Source organism: Corvus brachyrhynchos, unplaced genomic scaffold, assembly GCF_000691975.1.
Source record: "Corvus brachyrhynchos isolate BGI_N302 unplaced genomic scaffold, ASM69197v1 scaffold48, whole genome shotgun sequence".
In the NCBI taxonomy this organism is placed as follows: domain Eukaryota; kingdom Metazoa; phylum Chordata; class Aves; order Passeriformes; family Corvidae; genus Corvus; species Corvus brachyrhynchos.
The window spans coordinates 258,660-277,408 of record NW_008240027.1 but is presented as its reverse complement, the minus strand read 5'-3'; the positions used below and the strand labels follow the sequence as shown (position 1 = coordinate 277,408).

At 37.7% G+C, this 18,749-nt stretch overlaps 1 protein-coding gene across 2 annotated transcripts in view; it reads left to right on the top strand.

Annotated features, from left to right (window-relative positions):
• The first annotated feature begins 1,157 nt into the window (after positions 1 to 1,157).
• OSBPL9 (oxysterol binding protein like 9) overlaps positions 1,158 to 18,749 on the top strand; it is a 48,320-nt gene continuing 30,728 nt past the window's right edge. For both annotated transcript variants that reach the window (XM_008640745.2, XM_017743522.1), the window contains exons 1-3: positions 1,158 to 1,255; positions 4,868 to 4,946; positions 16,557 to 16,633. In XM_008640745.2, the coding sequence (XP_008638967.1) occupies positions 1,217 to 1,255; positions 4,868 to 4,946; positions 16,557 to 16,633 (195 nt within the window). In that variant the 5' untranslated portion in view covers positions 1,158 to 1,216. The remainder of the gene's footprint in view (positions 1,256 to 4,867; positions 4,947 to 16,556; positions 16,634 to 18,749) is intronic.

The window sequence follows — 18,749 nt, the reverse complement described above, 5'->3', positions numbered from 1 at the left end:
AAATAGGTCTGGTGATAATAACATAAATATATTGTCTTGATGGAATTCTTGATACACTGTTGGAAAGAAGTGGGTGTTTCAGAAGATGACCGCAAGAGAATCTGATCATGAGACACCAGTGACAGTTGTTTTCCTGACCTGAAAGAATGTAGTTTGAATATTTGGATGGCAAGAGAGAAGGGGTTTCATTAGACAGGACTACCTTTCAGATAAGGCTACAATAGCAAGTAATTTATCATTTAAAAATCAGAAAGTGTGTGTATGGGTAGTCAAAAACCAGCCCTTTTCAGAAAACCAAGTATTCAGAATGACCTAAATGTTTTCTTTTTCTTCTTTACCTTAAATAGTTTGTGTGTTCCACTTGGGCTTGCCACTATTGCCCAATGTTGGTGGTTACTGTCAGCTTTGCCTGAGACAGTGGTGGGAATAGCTGAAAGATCAAGTATCACAATTTCAAGCTGGAAGTGTATTGACTGTTTAGAATTCCCTACTTGGGGGGTTGAGGCTTTTTTGTCAGTGCTTCAAACAGATAATAAAGAAGAGATTGAGTATTTTGCAAGGTAGGTTAGTCTGCAGGTTTGAGGACTATTTATGGACATGAAAATCCTGTTTTCTGATCTGGGCTCCAGTTGCTTCAATGTCTACAAATATTAACTTTTCTAACTGTAATGATGACAGTGGGCTGTACTAGCTAGGAAGTAGATACACAAACATGGCTAAGCATGAATTCTGTATCTGCATAAAAGGGGTCTAAATCAGGGAAAGTTTCTGACAGATATATAATTTAATTTATACAATTCTGCCTGCACAGCTGGATTTTGTTTTATGGACACTTTTCTGAGAGTAGGAGAGAAAGGAGGAAGATATGAATCAGCATACTGCTGATTTTTAATATTTCTCAAGTCCTTTCTTCTTTTTACTTTCTATAAAGGTGTGGACTGCATCTTGAAAGTATTTCTTGAAGATATCTAGAAAACTTCTTGAAGTGGGATATTGTGTTCTTGTTTTTTGAAGGATTCATTTTCTGTACCATGGTGGCGTACTTCTGTGTGGGAACTAACCTATTTTGTAACAGAAGTTGCATCTTGTTTAATCCGTCACTAAAACATGATATAAAAATGCTTTACTCTTTCTCTGTTGCTTTGAATAACTTTCTTCTTACTGTATTTGTTAACCCACTGCTCTGGTTTTTTTTCTGTTTCAGTCAAAAGACAAAATGATGAGAGGCTCACGCCGAGGGTGTGTTAGACTCAGGGTAAGTGTTGTTTTATTCAGTACTTAATGACTTACTGTGTATAATGTGTCCTAATGGAGAGAACTGCAAGGAGACTTTTGAGGTTTGTGCTCTATTCCTGACTCTGCAAAATGCTGAAATAGTGAAAGTATTTAAAGAAAGAAAACATTAGAGGTCAAGTGACATGCTGGGCTAATTACATCATATAATTTATATATGGTATAAAAATATTATACATTTTATATGAAAATATTTTCTATTTTATATTAAAAGGTGTTCTATGGCAGAGTAAGATGGGTTAGTGGTAGCATGCCATGAAAACGTTGCTGTTTGCAGTTCTCATTTCTGTGTGTGGAGGTACATGTGTATATACAGGAGGATAATGGATAAGAATGGGAACATTTTGAGTCTTGAAGTAAGAGAATTCTAGGGAAGGGGGTCTGTGGTCTTACAAACAGTGTGATGAGTGTTAAAGGAGAACTGTGCATCTTCCAGTTACTCCTTCCTTCTGTCACTAATCCTTTCTAGTCTTTCTGTGGGCCTATTACAGGGGTGCCTGTATGAGGCATCTGAGACTCAGAGAATCCCCATTAACTTGGATTTCAGATCACTTATTTGCACTTTGTCTTGCTTGATATATTGCTATCTTAATTCAGAATTTCTTTAAGAATAATATGAGTTCAAATCACTGTCTACCTAGAACAAGACATTTCCAAAGACTCACGAGGATGTTTTTTTCATTCTGCAGAAAAATTCAGTCTGAAAAGCCATGCCTGCTTCAGTAGTGCTGTGAGCCTGGCAGTGTGGAGGTCAGCCTCAGCCTGCCAGTTTAGGAAACATTAAAAGAGAGCAATCTGTTCAATGTTGCATGGTCCATCTTTATATGTATTTAACATAAAACAATCCCTTTCTCTTCTCCCGTCTGCCACTCTTCCATCCCAAATTGTTCTTTGCAGTTCTTTGGTGTTTTCTAAAAACTTACAAACTCCCCCAGCCTTTCTCTGAATATATGTGATTTACTTGGTGGGGTTTTTTTTTGTGAAGGAGGAAGGAATCTTCCCTTTTTTTGCTTTTGCAAAGCAGCTCCTCTGGCAGATGACAGTGATACTGATAGCTGAACAGATGGGCTTCTGCAGTCTGAAATTCTATCAAAGAGGTTTTCTGTTTAGAGTAATTGTTGATTTGTAACTGTAGGTGTGAACATAAACAAACATGTAATTTAAGCAATTTGTCTAAAATACTTCCTTTTCTCTTGAATGGATTATTAAAAGTTTGTTCCTCACCTTTTTGCTCTTGATACACTTTTCATAGGCATGAAGTTTCATCTTCAAATTCTTTTGTTGATTGTCTTAGTGTACTTAGGAAAGTGTATTCATAGAGGATTCTGTGTCGTCTGCACTATGCTTAACTCCTGCTAAAGTTTTCTGGAATATATGTAAACTTTCCCACTGTGATTTTACTTGTTCATATGTATTATCTGCATGATAGCTGAAGCATCTTCTGTGCTTCTGGCTCAGACCCCAGTGTTGCAGTGACAGTCTGTGCACAATGCACAGGTTTGTGCTGAGCTCACAGGCCCAGGAGAGCTCTCCCTGCTCCCACACTGAGGATGGGGCAGGACTCAGCTGTCCCAGTCTGTGTTTAGCCTTACATGAGTTTAACCTATATCCTCTGCAGAGAATATCTTGGTCATGTTCTTGGTGTCTGACTTACAGGTTTTTGATATATTTAGCCTGGAGAAAAGGAGGCTCAGGGATGACCTTATCACTCTCTACAATTCTCTGAAAGGAGGTTGTAGTGAGGTGAGGGTCAGTCTCTTCTCCCAAGTAACAAGTGACAGGGTGAGAGGAAATGGCCTCAAGTTGCCCCAGGGGAGGTTTGGATTGGACATTAGAAGAAATTTCTTCACTGAAAGAATGGTCAGCGTTGGAACAGGCTGCCCAGGGAAGTGGTGAAATCACCAGCCCTGGAAATGTTCAAAAGATGTGTGGGTGTGGCACTTGCTGAGATAATTCAGTAGTGAATGTGGTGGTGCTGGATGAACAATTGGACGGGATAACTTTAGAGCTCTTTTCCGACTGTAGTGATTCTATGGTACAGCTGTTGAGGAGAATGATACTGTACAACTTGCAGTGACCTTCTGATTTACTGCATAGCAAAACATGTACTTAGAGTGCCAGATATTTTTTATCTACTGGTATATTTAAAAACAAAATATGCTGGTTGTTGTGTGCTGGCACTAAAAGTATTCAGAGTTATACTGGCTTGGATACACTTTTTAGGGGCCTTTTTAATAGTGATCACAGAGCTGTCCGAAAAACCTGTGTGGAAGAAACTCTTGGAGAAGTTAAGTGGCACATTTTATCAGTGGAGGGAAATAAAAAACCAATTTGGTGCTCTCCTTTCCTGCCACACTGCCTTGGATTACAGATGGTTGGTGCTGTTCTTACTGGCTCCTGCCACTCTGTTGTGGGGCCTGTGGTGGTCGCAGCCATGCATGACTTGCTCCCAGAGGCCACAGATGTCATGTAGGGACTGTGAGGAACGTGTGTGGGTAACACTGACTCAGCTCCCTCTGCCCAAGTCTGTCCCCAAACCCCCGTTAGGTTTTGGCCGGCCTGGTGTATCCCTGACCCCCAGCCCTGCAGCTGCTGTGGGATGCTTGGCTGAGTGAAAGGAAGCACTGCTTGGAACTGACTCACGTCTCCTGGTACTAGTGTTACTCTTCGTGTACTCTGAGAGTAAGGGCAGAATTTACCCTTTAGATATGTGAACCTTCCAGGGATGTCTGTCTGTTTTGTGGGAGGTGGAAGGATAGAACAGATCCTGGTGCTGTGTTGCCTTGGAGAAGAAGAGAAACTGAATAAATCCACTGGTGATTTTTGAGCTAAATATTACAATTTATTGGAGTTGGCAGAGATGTGGAATTGTCCTTTTTTTTGTATCTTCTCCTGGGTGAAACTTATTTATTATAAGTGTTAGAGGGAGCAGGAATGAAAATGTGGGTAGATTTGTAAATAGCAAAGCACAGATGGTCTTTAATTTATTTGCATTTCCTTGTAATAATTCATGAAGAATTAGAAGACAAAGCTAGTTACTTTTGATATATCCTGATTACATACTCTTCATATTTACTTAGGGACTGAAAATTAGATCATGCAGTATACCAGTGACATGACATGATGGGCCAAATTCATTCTGCTAGAATGATTTATTTTTTATTACAGGCTGGTAGATAAAATCAGGTCAAGAGCTTCTTTTTGTAGAGTACTTATGAATTATTATTTTTATACACAGAAAATACATATAAAATATTGCTTCTTGCTCTTCTTTAAAATATAAGTAGTAAACTGCTGCAGCATAAAGCCACCTCCATTACAAAAATAAAAGATGCATATTATTATCCAGAAAATCAGCTTTACAAACATTTACTGGTTTTTTCTGCAACTAAAAATTTATTGTTTTAAAGAACTGACTGCATCCTATGACTGAACAGAGAATCTTTCTGCTCTTTACTGTATTCAGTTTGCTTTTAATTTGTCAAAGCTTTTTAAATTCCAGTGGTGTAGTGATAGAGTGTCTGCTGCTGATGTCACTGCTTGCCTTATCAGGATTTTGTTCTTTGTTTCACAGGGAGCTGTGATTGGTATAGACGATGAGGACGACAGCACCTTCACAATAACTGTTGATCAGAAAACCTTCCATTTTCAGGGTGAGCTGAAAGAAGAGATTGTTTTTTCTTATAATAGATTCCACTTGTATTTGATGGATGATTTTAAATGTTTGGCAACAGAACAGCATGAATGAGCACACTGAGAACATTCTGGATCCAGGGGTGCTGCAGGTTAGGCAGGGATTTACATCTGCAGTGGATACATATGTGCTAGAAAGAGACTGTAGCTCTGGCAGGATTTGGAGATTAATAATGTAAAGAATAAATCACTCAAGGGGAGAAAGTAATGTGCTTCTGATTATGGGTTTCGCTTACAAAACGTTTCTGATCTTCGTTATCAAGATACAATTATGCATTTCTTTATGAAGAGAATCAAGACTGGTCTGAAGGTTGCAATTTGTATCCAAATAGAACTTAATGCTCAATTATGAGGAGACTAGAGGCAACATTTGGCTTAACGGTGGAGCTTTGCTTCAAGATTTACCAGCTTGCATTCATTTCATCTACATTTCTGTGTCTTGTCTGCCAGTCACCATTTCTCTGCTATTATCCTTTTATTCACATTTCCTAACACCAATGCCATCTGCCACTGCTATGTTTCGTCATTGCATGCTATGGCTCACCGGTAGAAAGGGTAAGGCTCTATATAATTGCTATGTACTCCTTAAATTATTTTGTCTGCAGCAGTAGGACAAAATACTGCGCTAATATTGAATAGAGAACTTCCTTTTTCTGAATGTTAAAATCTGAGGGAAGTGTGATGAAAATATTTTGCAACTAACATTTGTTAGTCCTTTTGCTTTTCCTCTACAATGCAGTGACTAAATAATTGCTTTGTATAGAGCTGGAAACTGTAAATATCCAAGAGGCACATTTGCATTTAAGCAGTCAATTTATGTAAACTGAAATAATTCTATAACTTGTATTGTACATATTTTTGAATCAGTGATTTGCAAATGGGAATTATCATTAGTACTGTTGCTTTTGTGAGACTATTTCTAATGGTAAATATTAATTGTACACCATATTGTCACTGGCTTCTGTATTCCTTGTGCTACAGTTTTTTCTAAATGCTGCTGCTGTCCTCTGGCTTTTCACTGCATTAAGCCTCATAAATATACCTTCATAATGCTGAGCTCACAGCAATACTTAAATCTACTGTTCCCAAGGATAACTGATAAAATGCAAGCTAATTGCTAATGCAGTAATGGAATGCTGTACTAGGGCAGTCTTTCAGTACTACAAAGCTAAATACTGCTGAATATTTGAGAACTTGATACAGGTAAATCTAGACATCTCTAATCTTTAGTTAGTAAGATACACCTTTTTTAATGCATCTTGTTTTCAGTGATTTGTTGTATGCTGTCTTCTCCTTTGGGTAGCCAGATGTCTTAAGAAAACTGATAGTATTTGACAGGAGTAATGTTTTACTCTAAGTAATATTGATAATTTTTGAACAGCAATGTTGTCACGTCTTGTGCTTTATAATTTCCCTTTCTCAGCATTTCATATTAGGCCAGGATTTATATATGCTCCTTTAGTGTACAACTAAGATATTGTACACTATTTTCTGTATTATGCTTTTTTATTAGTATATTATGAAGATAACGTCCCTGATATCCTGGAAATTGTAATGATACAAGCACAGTATTAATATATGTGGATTTAATGCAAAAATGTATAAAGACAGGTAAGATATCAGTCCTGTGATATTTCAGTATAAAAAAAGCTCCATAGAACTACATATGTTGTTCTTACAGCCACTGTAAATGCATTCTCACCTCATGCAACCTCTGTCATAAGTATGTCAAATGTTTGTTCATTTTATTAGATTAATTCAGTATTACACAAGTTTTAACTTATGCAAAATGTAGGTCACTGTCAACCATGAAAGGCGAGTGGTTAATAATGTAAATATTACAAAATGTATGCTGAGACCACATAGGATATGTGGGGCAGGTTCTGGGAATAATCCAAGAAAACATACAAAATTCCTAACAATTTCTTCCTAACTTTGAATACCTGATTAAGATAGAGCTTTTGTTCTGCAAGGTAGTCATAGCTATAAATACATTCACCCTTTATAAAAGAAGTCTTGGACAAGAGAAGACTGCAGGAATGGCAACTTACAGTCTCTTCCTTCTTGCTGCCTTCCTTCATTCTCAAGGACAGACAGGTATTCAAAGAACCTGGAGGCTCGTTGGGGAAAAAACAGAACTTTAAAAATCCAGGCTTTCAAAGATCTGCTGATCTAAGTTAGGGTCCCATCTGCAGTGGAACAGTTTCTCTTTCAGGCTCTCCATTCACTCAGACTTTAAGTCCTGATTGGCGCCTCAGTGAAATTTTGCTGACAGGCAGTGATAGAATTTGAATTAGTGAAAAATAAAACTTCATTCTGGGTTAATTAATTATTTCTTAATATCAATTACTCAAAATTGCACATCTGAGTAACACTCTAGAGATGTAATTAATGAGATGAGGGGCAAATAAGTAATTTAAAAATGTCTGATTAGCTTCTCACATGGAAGTTGATTCCATGTGTGTGTGTGTGTGTGTGTAACTGAATGTCCAAAGTGCCAAAACTCTGGTGTCCCTCACTGAGATTTGCTTGTCACTGGATTTTGGTAAATTCTGAGTCTTCCTGGTGTAGAGTTCACATTTTGTTGCTGCTTGTGTCAGTCTCCTTCTCTTCCGTTCTTGACTGTGCTTCCTAGTGGCTACTCCTGTATTGAACATCAGTAAAAGTTAAAAAGTTTTTATTACGAAGATATTGTAGGTTTTGAAAGATGACTGGGTACATCCCAAATGGGATCCATATCCTTGGTACCTGGGTATAAAGGAAAGAAGTTAATTGGATAAATATGGGCAGTAAAACAAACAGCATGTTTTGGTTTTACTGTGAGCTTCACTTTAGCTCTGCCAGGGTTCCCAGCAGATTTTTTTTCCTGTATTTTATTGTTATGTACAGGTATATTGATGTTTGTTCATATTGGAGGGGGAAGGGAGGTAGAATGACCTCAGGCATTTTAAAATAGATTTAAAAGTAATGTATTTTATCTCCTGATTGGTCCTTGTTTGGTCACGCTGAATATCCAGTTTCATGGCTTGCTTGTAAGGCTTCTGAATTAGGTAGATCTTAAAGTATTCCCTCGTGGGTTTTCTCAGATTAGATGCAAAAATCCATTCAAGTTGCTGTAAGACATTTGGGATAATACTTTCAGTTTAATTTACCTTCCTGTCAGGAAGCTTTTTCTTGGTAATATATTTTTCCTTGCTGCAGTACATGTCCCTGTTCTAAATGTTCCATCACTTTCCAAACACTGTGGGGGTTGGGTTTGTTTTTCTTTTAACATCTTTGTGCCATCACCAAGCTTTAAGCTCTTTCCATTTGGAAATTCACTTCTTCAATCCTTCATATTACTTAGCTGTTCTTTCTCCTCACTGGGATGCTCATAACTTAAATTCAAGAGTGGGAACATGATGTTCAAGGGAGTCTGGCAAGGGTATTGTTGTATTTCTTCTTGATATTTGATTTGCTGTCTAACCTGAAGCAATAATAGCTTCTATTTGGACTGAAATACTTCACTAAATGCACATTGTATGCAGAAAAAAAGAATTCATATTAAAAAAAAAATCAGATTTTTGAACTCCTACCTGAAAACCCAGCTCTTATTCTTTCAGCCTGCAGTACAGTTCCTTGGAAGGCAAATCAGTTTTGTCTCCACTGTTTTGTGTAATAAAGGATTGAAAGATTGGAAGCAGTCCAGTGCATCAATCTGAGATGATTTTGCTTTAGCTTTTGTCTTTCCTTTCCTATTCCTGACACAGAAGTATCTGAGAAATGAAGCCTGAATGTTGCTGTGCAACTTATTCCCTATTACATGAAAGCTGTCAGCTGGTAGAGTTCTCCTTCCTTCCCATCCTTCCCCAGTTTGTAGCTTGATTTGTGGCTTCCCACCATCCCAGCTAAGGAAAAAGGGAGTAATGCTGTAAAAGCAAGGATTTTTTGTTAATGTGGGAGGCATTATTATTGAGGATATGCTGGAGTCCACAAAGGCCTTAGTTGCTGAGCAGTGTCAGAATTTGAGATTTTAAGTATTTGCATTACGTATCAAAATTAGTTTTATTGGTTTTATACCTGTATTTCAACATTACTTGCAGAAGTAGTCAATATTTATAGTCTTCTATACATCTTTGACATTGTCCACCAAATAGATGACAGGAAGCTGACTGCTGTTGTGGTAGAAAGAGGCACTTAAGTCGATCACATTACCTGATTTAAATAACGATTCATAAATTGCAGCCTTTAAAAACAAAAAACTTTAGAGCTTTTTAAATTTGATATTGAAAAATGCCTAGAGAGAGATTTTGGTGTGAATTCTTGGTCTATGCTGGTTTCTTCAGTGATGTCTGTAACTGCTGTGACAACATTGTCCTAAGTTAACATTTTTCTGGGTCTTTTAGGGTTCTGGTGATACTGAAACGGTGAATTCTTCTATGCTATGCTCAATTGTGCTTTTAAATTGCAGGGGAGGATGAGCAGCTATGCTCAGAGTAAAGCTGAGCTACCTGTCATCCTCTCTTTACCTGACCAGGTCTGGGCTGCACAAGGTTCTGGGCTGCGTCTCCTCCTCCCCTGATTGGCATAGCTGCAGAAATTCCTCTGTGAGCCAGAGCTAGGTTTAGCTTTTGCAGTGATTTTTCTGTCTTCACCTCTGCCTCCTTTTTGCTACTGATGTATTGCACTGGTGTTTTGAGGAGTTGGAACATGTGACCAAAGTGCAGGGAATGGTGCATGGTTGTGCTTTTCCTGTTTCATGCAGGTCCTTCTTGCACCAGCAGCATCCTGTGTTGTAATTGTCTGTTTTCCAATCATCCCATGGTTATGCCATTTTTAATGGGACTTTCTGTACCCAATTGTTGTGGTCATATATAAACACCTCCTGGTTTTCTGTTTTTGAGGTTGAAACTGCGTATTTCAAAATACGTGTTAAACTTGAGAGTAGCAAAGAAATAGTACCAAGAAACAATATCTGTATATAGTGTTTTGATTTGTTTTCTTTTTTTCTTCCTCTGGAAGATAAAGTATATTTATTGCTTGTTACTTTTGGCATCAATATGAATCTATTATCTCAACTGTATATGTGATGCATGGCAACTATTTTGGAAGGAGAAAAATGACCAGAAAAGGTCTCACTATAAGGAGGGGAGGGATACTGAGTAGCTCAACACTCTTTTCCTTCTGTTTTAACAAGAAATTTCAGAAAGCAATAAACTTGAGTTTGACCTGTTAAATGGACAACTATTTTATTGGCTAAGAAAATGGTTATATTTTTGTTCTTCTCTTTTGATTTCTTTTTCAATTCAGGCCAAAATGTGGTTTCTACCTTAAGCTAGTAGTTTCAGAGCTTTATCAGTGGAATCTGCAATGGAAAAAATCCTTTATTATGAGGGTGGTGAGGCCCTGGCACAGGTTGCCCAGTGGCAGGGGGTTGGAATGAGATCATCTTTAAGGTCCCTTCCAACCCAAACCATTATGTGATTCTATGATTTTAAGTGCAAACATACCCTAAAAGCCATTTTCACAGAATATATCATATGAGGTATTATTTAGTGTTACTATTACTAATATTTAAGTATTATTCTCTAGTGAAAAACCAGATACTTGCAGATTTGTCCCACACTCAGGAATGTTTAATTACAAAATTACACATTATATATGGATTTCCAGAGAGAACTAATAGCAACTTGATCATATGTTTCCTTTGTCACACAAGTTTCCACCCAAAGCTATGTTTCTGGGCTGATTATAAAGCTTGCTAAAAAAGCTTTTGAGCTTAGATAACAATGAAGGAGCAATTTAGTTGATTTCTCAAGATCACAGATTATTCTTACAAACACATTGTACACAGGAGACCTTCTGATGCTTTTTGTTTGGGCAAGTCTAATGACTTTGTGTCTTGTGACTGCACAGGAGTTTCCTGTAGGGACAGGGAGCTCAGGCTGGTCAGACACCTGCAGAACAAAAGGAGGATTGATTTATATGTGTGGGTGGAGAATGGCATCAGGGGGAGGATTAGGAGAAGGGAGAGCAATCATTATGACAACTCCAAAATTAGGATCCAGAGGAAATAACGTTCAGCCTACTGGCAGATGTGAGAGCTGCGTGTGTTGGAAGGGTATTTGTAAACAGTGGAAGTACAGTGTTTTGCTAGGCTTGTATGAAACCCTGCTTCATCTTGCCTGTTTTTCTATGGTTTGAAAGGCCTTCAGTGACTTTAAATAGCAATTTATTTAGCCATGGAACAGTCCTGTGATGCGTGACTTTTCCACCTTATTGAGCACTACTGATAGAATCTCTCTCCATTGAGACTGGTGGCAGAAATCCTATCGATCTCAATGTAGCCAGGATTTCATCTCTATTATCTGGTGATTTGTGTGTAAAGATACTACATTAGTTCTGCACTTGGCTGAGGAAATACAGGAATTTTGCATACAAATCAGTGGAAGTTTTGTCAGAATAGAGGCTGCATAATTGACTCTATTGACTCTGTGGGTGTAATAGCCTCTTCTTACTGAGTTCTGCCTGTAAGTAGGTCACAGTGAATGAAAATAAAATATGCATTTCTTTTTGTGACAGTGTGGAGTTTCTATAAGTAATCTAGTAATTTTTTTTCAATAATTCTTCAGGTTTTCTTTCATCCTAATGCCCATGTAGATGTACACACACAAAAAAAGTAAGCACCAATATGCAGATTCTGAGGTGATATATTTTTTGTGTATTCTGTCTTCCAAGTACTGCTGTGCATGACCTAGAAATGCTGGTGGTAAATTCTGTATCGTGGAGCAGAGTTAAACTTGTTTATGTCTAATCTTTAGATGCTATCAAGCTTAGGCTGGAAAAAGTAATCTGTTTTATGCTGTACTTTAACATTTGGTATACGTTATATAAACACATATAATCTCTCCACAGCAAAGTAAATATTGTAGGAACTTAAATTATAAAATTTATTCTCTATTTGGGAAATTAATTGAGGCTGAGAGTATCTAATGTAGCTGCATTTCATTTGCCTTCTTATCCTCATAGAATGGAACTTTTTAAAATCCCTGACATATCTGATGTAGCAGTTTGGGAAGTTCAGAGAAAAAGGGCTATTTCAATAAAACAACAGGGAGTTTTAAACCACAGTTTTTCTGAATTACAGAAATTCTTCAGGAGAAGCAGTAATTCTTGTGTTTAGTACGTTTTGCATTCTATAATTTTCTCTTTGGTCAAATAATTGCTTTTCTTTCTTTGGACCTTCTCTAGGAAAGAGTTCAGAATTTTTTGGTATACGATTATAAGATTGATGTTAAAATATTTTAGGAATAAGCTCAACCAGACAGATCACAAAAAATACACATTTAAAAATATTGTTATCATATTAAAACTCACTGTAATGAATGACATACTTTTCAAGTGTGTTTCTCTGAACTAGTCATAACCAGGACTGTGATCACGTTAAGTATCCTGTGGTTGTCTTAGATATGCCTGAGATGTCACAGTAAATTGTACAGGTGTCTTTCAAAGGATGCACCATAGACACAGAGGAGTGTGGCATATGGGAACAAACTGTAATCTAGCTCATGAATACTAATTCTACTAGAAAAAAAAGTAAAAATACCTTAACTGACATATTCACAGTAAATTGCAACATTTCAGCCATTAATGATTCGTCTCTTGCACACAGCAGTGATTATGCAGCTCTGTGTGGATTTAGCTTCTTTCACGTGCAAATGTTCACTGTTAAATTGCAGTAAAAACTGAATTAATAATTCCAGCACTTAAAATAAGAGAAAAACACAGGCACTGTTAGTGCCCTCTCAACTGCAGACATAGCATTGCTATTTTTGTGGATAGTTGATGCTCTAGCACAACTTGAATTTCAGCTGACCAGGTAACTCTTGCATTAACCCCCCAGACTAAGAACGACCTTTATGTTTTTGAGTGTCACATATTTCTCACGTCCAGGTGTCCTTCAGTGTTTCTTGTTTGTTTTTTGTAATATTGTTATTCTAGAGTCAGCCTAGGGAGAAGCAACTTGTTTCTCTCTCTTGCCCTTCTCTTTTTAGAAGTTTTGTGCCAGGAGGGACCAGATAATACTCCTTTATTTTTGTATAAGCACAATACTAGTGTGATTCCTTGGACTAGATAAGAATTACCTTATCCCAAATATTTTGTCAGAAACAAATTCTGGAGTAGCTTTCACATAGGAATTGAGGAGGGGGATTAACTTTAAAATGGAGCCTGATCAAATAATGGAAAAGTCGGAGTGTTTTCAGGGTACTTGAGGCACAGGACTAATGAGCAGGGCATTCTTGTCCCTACCTGCTGAGGAAACCATCTGCAGAGACAGAGCGGATATTATGTAGTGTGCAGCACAAACTTCTTAGGTGCAAAGGTATTAGAGCTTTTTCTTTGACCAAAGTTGCCTTCTTTAAATGAAAAACAGCTTGGATATTTAGCTTTCTCTACAGATGGGTAGATAATGATCTCTGACCATTGTGTGTAGATTTTTCCCATAAGTTCTTTTTGAGCGTGTCGACTAATCTCTTTTTTGAATGTTCACATTGATTTTTTTTTTTTCATCAGTGATCTTTTGGCAGCTGTTCAGTTCTAAATTGCTTTTACCATTAGGGAGCTTTTACTTGCACCTAATCTCACAGCTGCCATTTTGATTAGATTTAATATAACTTTTCTTGCATCTTGCTTTACTAAAAACTGCATCCTACTGGTTTTCTCTGTGGTTTTCCTAAGAGTCTGTGGAGGAGAGCCAGGAGGATCTGCTATTGATGATAGATGGTCTGAAATTAAACCAGTGTCCTGAACAGAGAGTGCTTAAAAGGTTTTGATGCTGTGTTTCCATGTAGTAAGCAGTCTTCTCATGGCAGTGTTCCTGGATTTATTGTGCCCAAGACTTCGTCTTAAGTAGCAGGATTGATGAGATTCATGTGTGCTCCCTAAGGATTGATCATGCTATGCCAAAAGATTGCTATGTCTAATATATGAGGGAAAAAAAAAGCTTTTTCCCCTCTTCTGAGCCCTTGTAGAGAGAGCTATAAAGGGGTCATTGGAGGAGGAGAAGTTTCAAAAATTTAGTTTATTTATGAGCATGGGAAAGTCAGTTCCATTTTGGAGCTGTATGGATTGGCTGGTTTCTAGGTCTTCCCTGTTGCTGTGAGGCCTCTCTGTTCTGTTGGGGGTTCAGATACAAGTCAGAATTTGATAACCTTTATTAATGGGCTACTGTATATTGAGATTAGTATTTAACTAATACCGTGACCTCTTTTTGCTGGCAGCATGGAAGATCACAGGAATCCTGCTGCAATACAAGGATTAATTCACTGGTCTGCAGCTTAATGGTTTCCTTTTTAGTTTAAATAATCGTGGGAAAAAAACCCTTGAACACGGGATATTTGTATCCTATGAATTACTTAATAGCTCCTCATTGACTTGTACCCCAGTTCCTCAGTAAGATATTTTTTGGGACTGGGAGATGGTGATTAAAAAAGACACCACAGAAAAACAGAAAACAAACCCCAGAAACCTTATACACATTGAAATAATGTTAGCCACTGTCATTTTGGACAAAGCTTTGAAAAGTTAAAGCCCTGATACATTTCAAATACTGACAGATTAATGACACAGGTAACTATATATGTTTAGTGATGACTGGCATAAGAAGAATAAACTTGATTGATATGTCTGGCAGGACTAGGCCCAGGGACCTGGTTTTGGTAAGCAGAACCAAAGAAACTAAAAGGCATTAAAATTGATTCTAATTGACTCATTCAGCAATTGAAATTAGTGTTAAGGTGTTACCTACTCTGTGCAAAAAGAACAGGATGTTTGTGTGTGCACGTGTGTACAGAATGTGAAAAGAAAAATTATAATTTGCATGTTGCAAAATGTATTTAATGTAATGCTGTCACTGGGCACAGTTCACAGGGCCTCTGTACCTCCATCCTGTCTGCTTTCACTGCATTATAAACTTGTCCTCAGTGCCTGCTTCAGCTTCTCAACTGAAGTACTAGTAAGAAGAGTCCTGTAAGTTAAAAGTTATTTTTGATGAGCTGTTGAGAGTATCACAATGGCATATCCAGCTTTTTAATACTTGCTGCATTTCCTGCAGGAAACTCACCTGCTGTTCAGAGTAACATTTAATTACTTTAACATCTTCCTGCAGACTTTCTCTGAGCATCTGAAAACACTTTGGTAGCCACTTTCCTTTATGTCTAGTTTTCATTTGTGCAGGTTAGTGGTACTGTGACCAAAATACCTGTGGCGATTGATTGTGCTCTATTTTAAAAGAACAATGAGTAAGGATTGACTTGTAGTAGATGGGGAAAAACGTGTATTTTTAGGAAAAAAATAGATAGATTTCAAACTTTTACCTTGCACATTATGAAAGTTTTGCCCCACTATTTTGAGAGGCCACCTCATCAGTTAGGCTAGGATCAAGTTTCTGTATTAAAAAGACATTCTTAACAATTTCTCACAAACACATACATCACCAATTCTTTCCTAATGGTTTTGTTAACTTGACATAATTAGTGTATATATGCTGAAGTAAACAGTGCAGTATGTTGCTCTTGATATTGGTATAGAGTTATCTTTGGGGAGTCTAGAAAAATCTACATATTTAAAAGACTCGAGGCATTTTTAAGTACTGATAGGTTTAAGCTGCAGAATTCTCAAAAATAAAAGCAGTGGAAACAAAAGGGTGAGGAAGGGAACATTGAAACAAAGCATTTTGAGCTGGAGAGTACATATCAGTATAACCTAAGCTAAGGATATTTCCTCTGAACTCCTTAACAAATAAGTCAGATAGAAATCTCAGTTCACTGATTCATAATAGGTGCTAGTTCACTTAAGCTTTCCTTGCTTTTAGCAGGCTTCCTGTTTCTTTTAATACCCTCTATTTGAATGAGGAACTAGAAACAATTGTCAATAACTATTCTAAATCCCTTTACAGGCCAGTTTGTTTACAGTCTGTTTAGTGCCTCTGGAATCCTCTCTTTTTTCTTTACCTGGAGTCCACTGACTCTGCTCCTTTGTTTTTTAAGCACTCCTAGAGCACAGCAAGGAACTCTCTCAGACTAGTGAAGTAAAAATGTGGCGTGTCTGTACTGGGGTAGGGGGGAAAGAAAGCAGTTGTAGAGTAGGATTTTCTTTGGTTTAATGTTTGTTGCATATTTAAGATTATTCTTTGTGCTTCATTATTCACACCGATGACCTGTTAGGGGTGTTTGTCCTGTATTATGAATCCATAGCTGAAAGTTACTATGTCCACACTGAAGCAGAATTTATTACAGGTTGTTTATTTTCTTGTAAATAAGAAAATTTTAAAATTACTTAATGAATTAAGTGAGGAATGTCTGTGCAAACTTCTCTTTGCATGTGTTCCCCTAAAGCTGGACAAGGGACAGAGCTGTAACCACAGAAGAAGAAACAGGATATTAAGACAACTGGAATCATGTGCTTGGTGATTTAACAAAGACAGGATGGGTAATTTCCATATTTAGTGTGGACATCAGATCTGTTTGCCTATGTCTTTTAGTATGTAAGACTGCATGAAATTTAACAATATGTTTTGAATAATTTTTCAGCTCGAGATGCAGATGAGAGGGAGAAGTGGATCCATGCTTTAGAGGACACCATCCTCCGCCATACCCTCCAACTTCAGGCAGGTTTCACTTTCAGTTTTCACTTGTTTTACTTTTTATTTTCAATGCAATGAAATACAATGTCATGACTACTAATATCCAACACATCCTGTATAATATCTGACTGTTCTATAGCCTATATTGGATATAGGAAAACATCAGTTTTGGTTCAAGTCTGTCACATTTTTCTTGTCCTACCGTAATGAAAAGTCAAAATGAGACTTTCTTTTATTAACTCATATTTATAAGATATATATAGTTATCATTAACTCATATTTGTTTATAATGTATATTTATTGCAAAGTTCTGGATTTATTTTTGTACATTTAGTATGGATTTTGGTTGGGTATTTTTGTTGTTGCTTTTTGTTTAAAACTAGGAGTTAGTCCTTTTTGGGCCAAGCCTCTTGTGTGCTTGTATGCCACCTAACTTGGAAATGAAAATTAACAGCAGCATTGAACCTCTTTCTGGATGACAGAAATGGTAAATAGCTTGTGTTCGAATCCACTGTGTAAGCTGGATATCAGTGGTTTTCTGGTACTAAGGACAGATGGTTAGATTGAGGATGATTCTTAGCTTTAGTTACCTAGTCCCAGGAGTTGGATTCTGCCATCCTTGTGGGTCACTTCCAGCTCAGGATATTCTGTGGTTCTATGATCTAAGATCAGTTTCTGGTGATACTCTAGAGCTGGACATGTCTATAAGACTTGCTAAACATTTTTTTTTGACCTGGAGAGAAACCCAAACTCTCATGAAAGGGATCTGGTTTGTACCATAGAAGTGTGTGGTGACAGTGTAGGAATCTTAAAGCAGGTCTTCATTATTTGTGTTGAATAAAGGTTTGGTTGTGCTTTTGTAATATGGCGAGAGAGTTAGGTGTCTTAACATTTGACTCAGTGTGAAGAAAGATAGACTAAAATCTCTAATATCACATGAAGAGAAGATTATAAAGACTGATCTAGATGACATTTGCCCAGTCTGAAGAGTTAGAACAAACCTGAATTTGCCCCATCCAACTTTAGGCACTTGTACTATCTCAGTCAATTTACCTGTTAGACAATGTGTTTCAACCTCTTTTGATCTATTAAGGACCACTACAAATTTACTAGAGAATAGCAGATCCCTGGATAAAAATTCCCATTTGACAATCAGCTTTGTATCCTTCCTAATGTGTCATGGGTATGTTAAAAGTAATCTCTCCATCTGGATACAGTAGCTGACCAGGGGTTGAAGAACCTCGCTCTGCAGTGGATGTGAGGAGACAGGGATTATCTAGAGAACATTTTGTGGATGTAGAAGGGCTGAGCTCCCTCCCAAGGGATGCCTCTTTCCCCATCCTCAGCTTAGGAAGTGAATGGGTTACATGAGTGGTCCTATTTAGGGTCTGAAATGAAGTAAAAGGAGTCTGTGCTGTTTTCTCCACCTGGAAGACTTTTTATGGTTTTGGAGATACAGAGTACAGGAATGAAACACTAGATGATACACTGGTTTAATCAAAATGTACATTTCCATGCTCTCTAGAAATTGTGAGTGTAGTTTTATTGGCAGAAATAGATTCCATGATAGCAGCTAATAATGGAACTGTCTCCCATTACATAACTGTTCACGGTTTTGGAGTTTTTCAAACGAGTAAGGCATATGTCGACAAAAAAAAAATAGCCCAAGGTAGTAATTTATCTAGTAATGTTTGAGGGAATAACGAAAAAACCAGAATTGAGTATTAAGAAACATACCCTCCATCCTTGTAAATATGTTCACCATTGAATGTAATACTTTGTGGGCCACTCCTGTGTGCTCACCACTCATTTTCAAGAACCTTCTTCAGTGTGTGGGTCATGTAACCTTTTAGCTTCTGGCCCTTGTGTGTGGAATCCGTGGAGTAGTATTCGCTTACACCCCCATTCAGGAACTGCCACGGTTTGCCACGGGAGCTGCTGAGCCGACACTGATTTAAGAATGAAACGCGACTGCACCTCCTTGCCAAACCTCTTTTTTTCGTGCCTTAGGAAGAGTGGTCTCCATTCTGTTCACCCTCACCGGTGGGACGTGCGGGCGGAACGAACAGGGGCTGAAGTTTCGGGAGATGCTCGCAGAGCTGAGCGCGGGGTAAATCCTGGCAGAAACATCCCCGCGCCT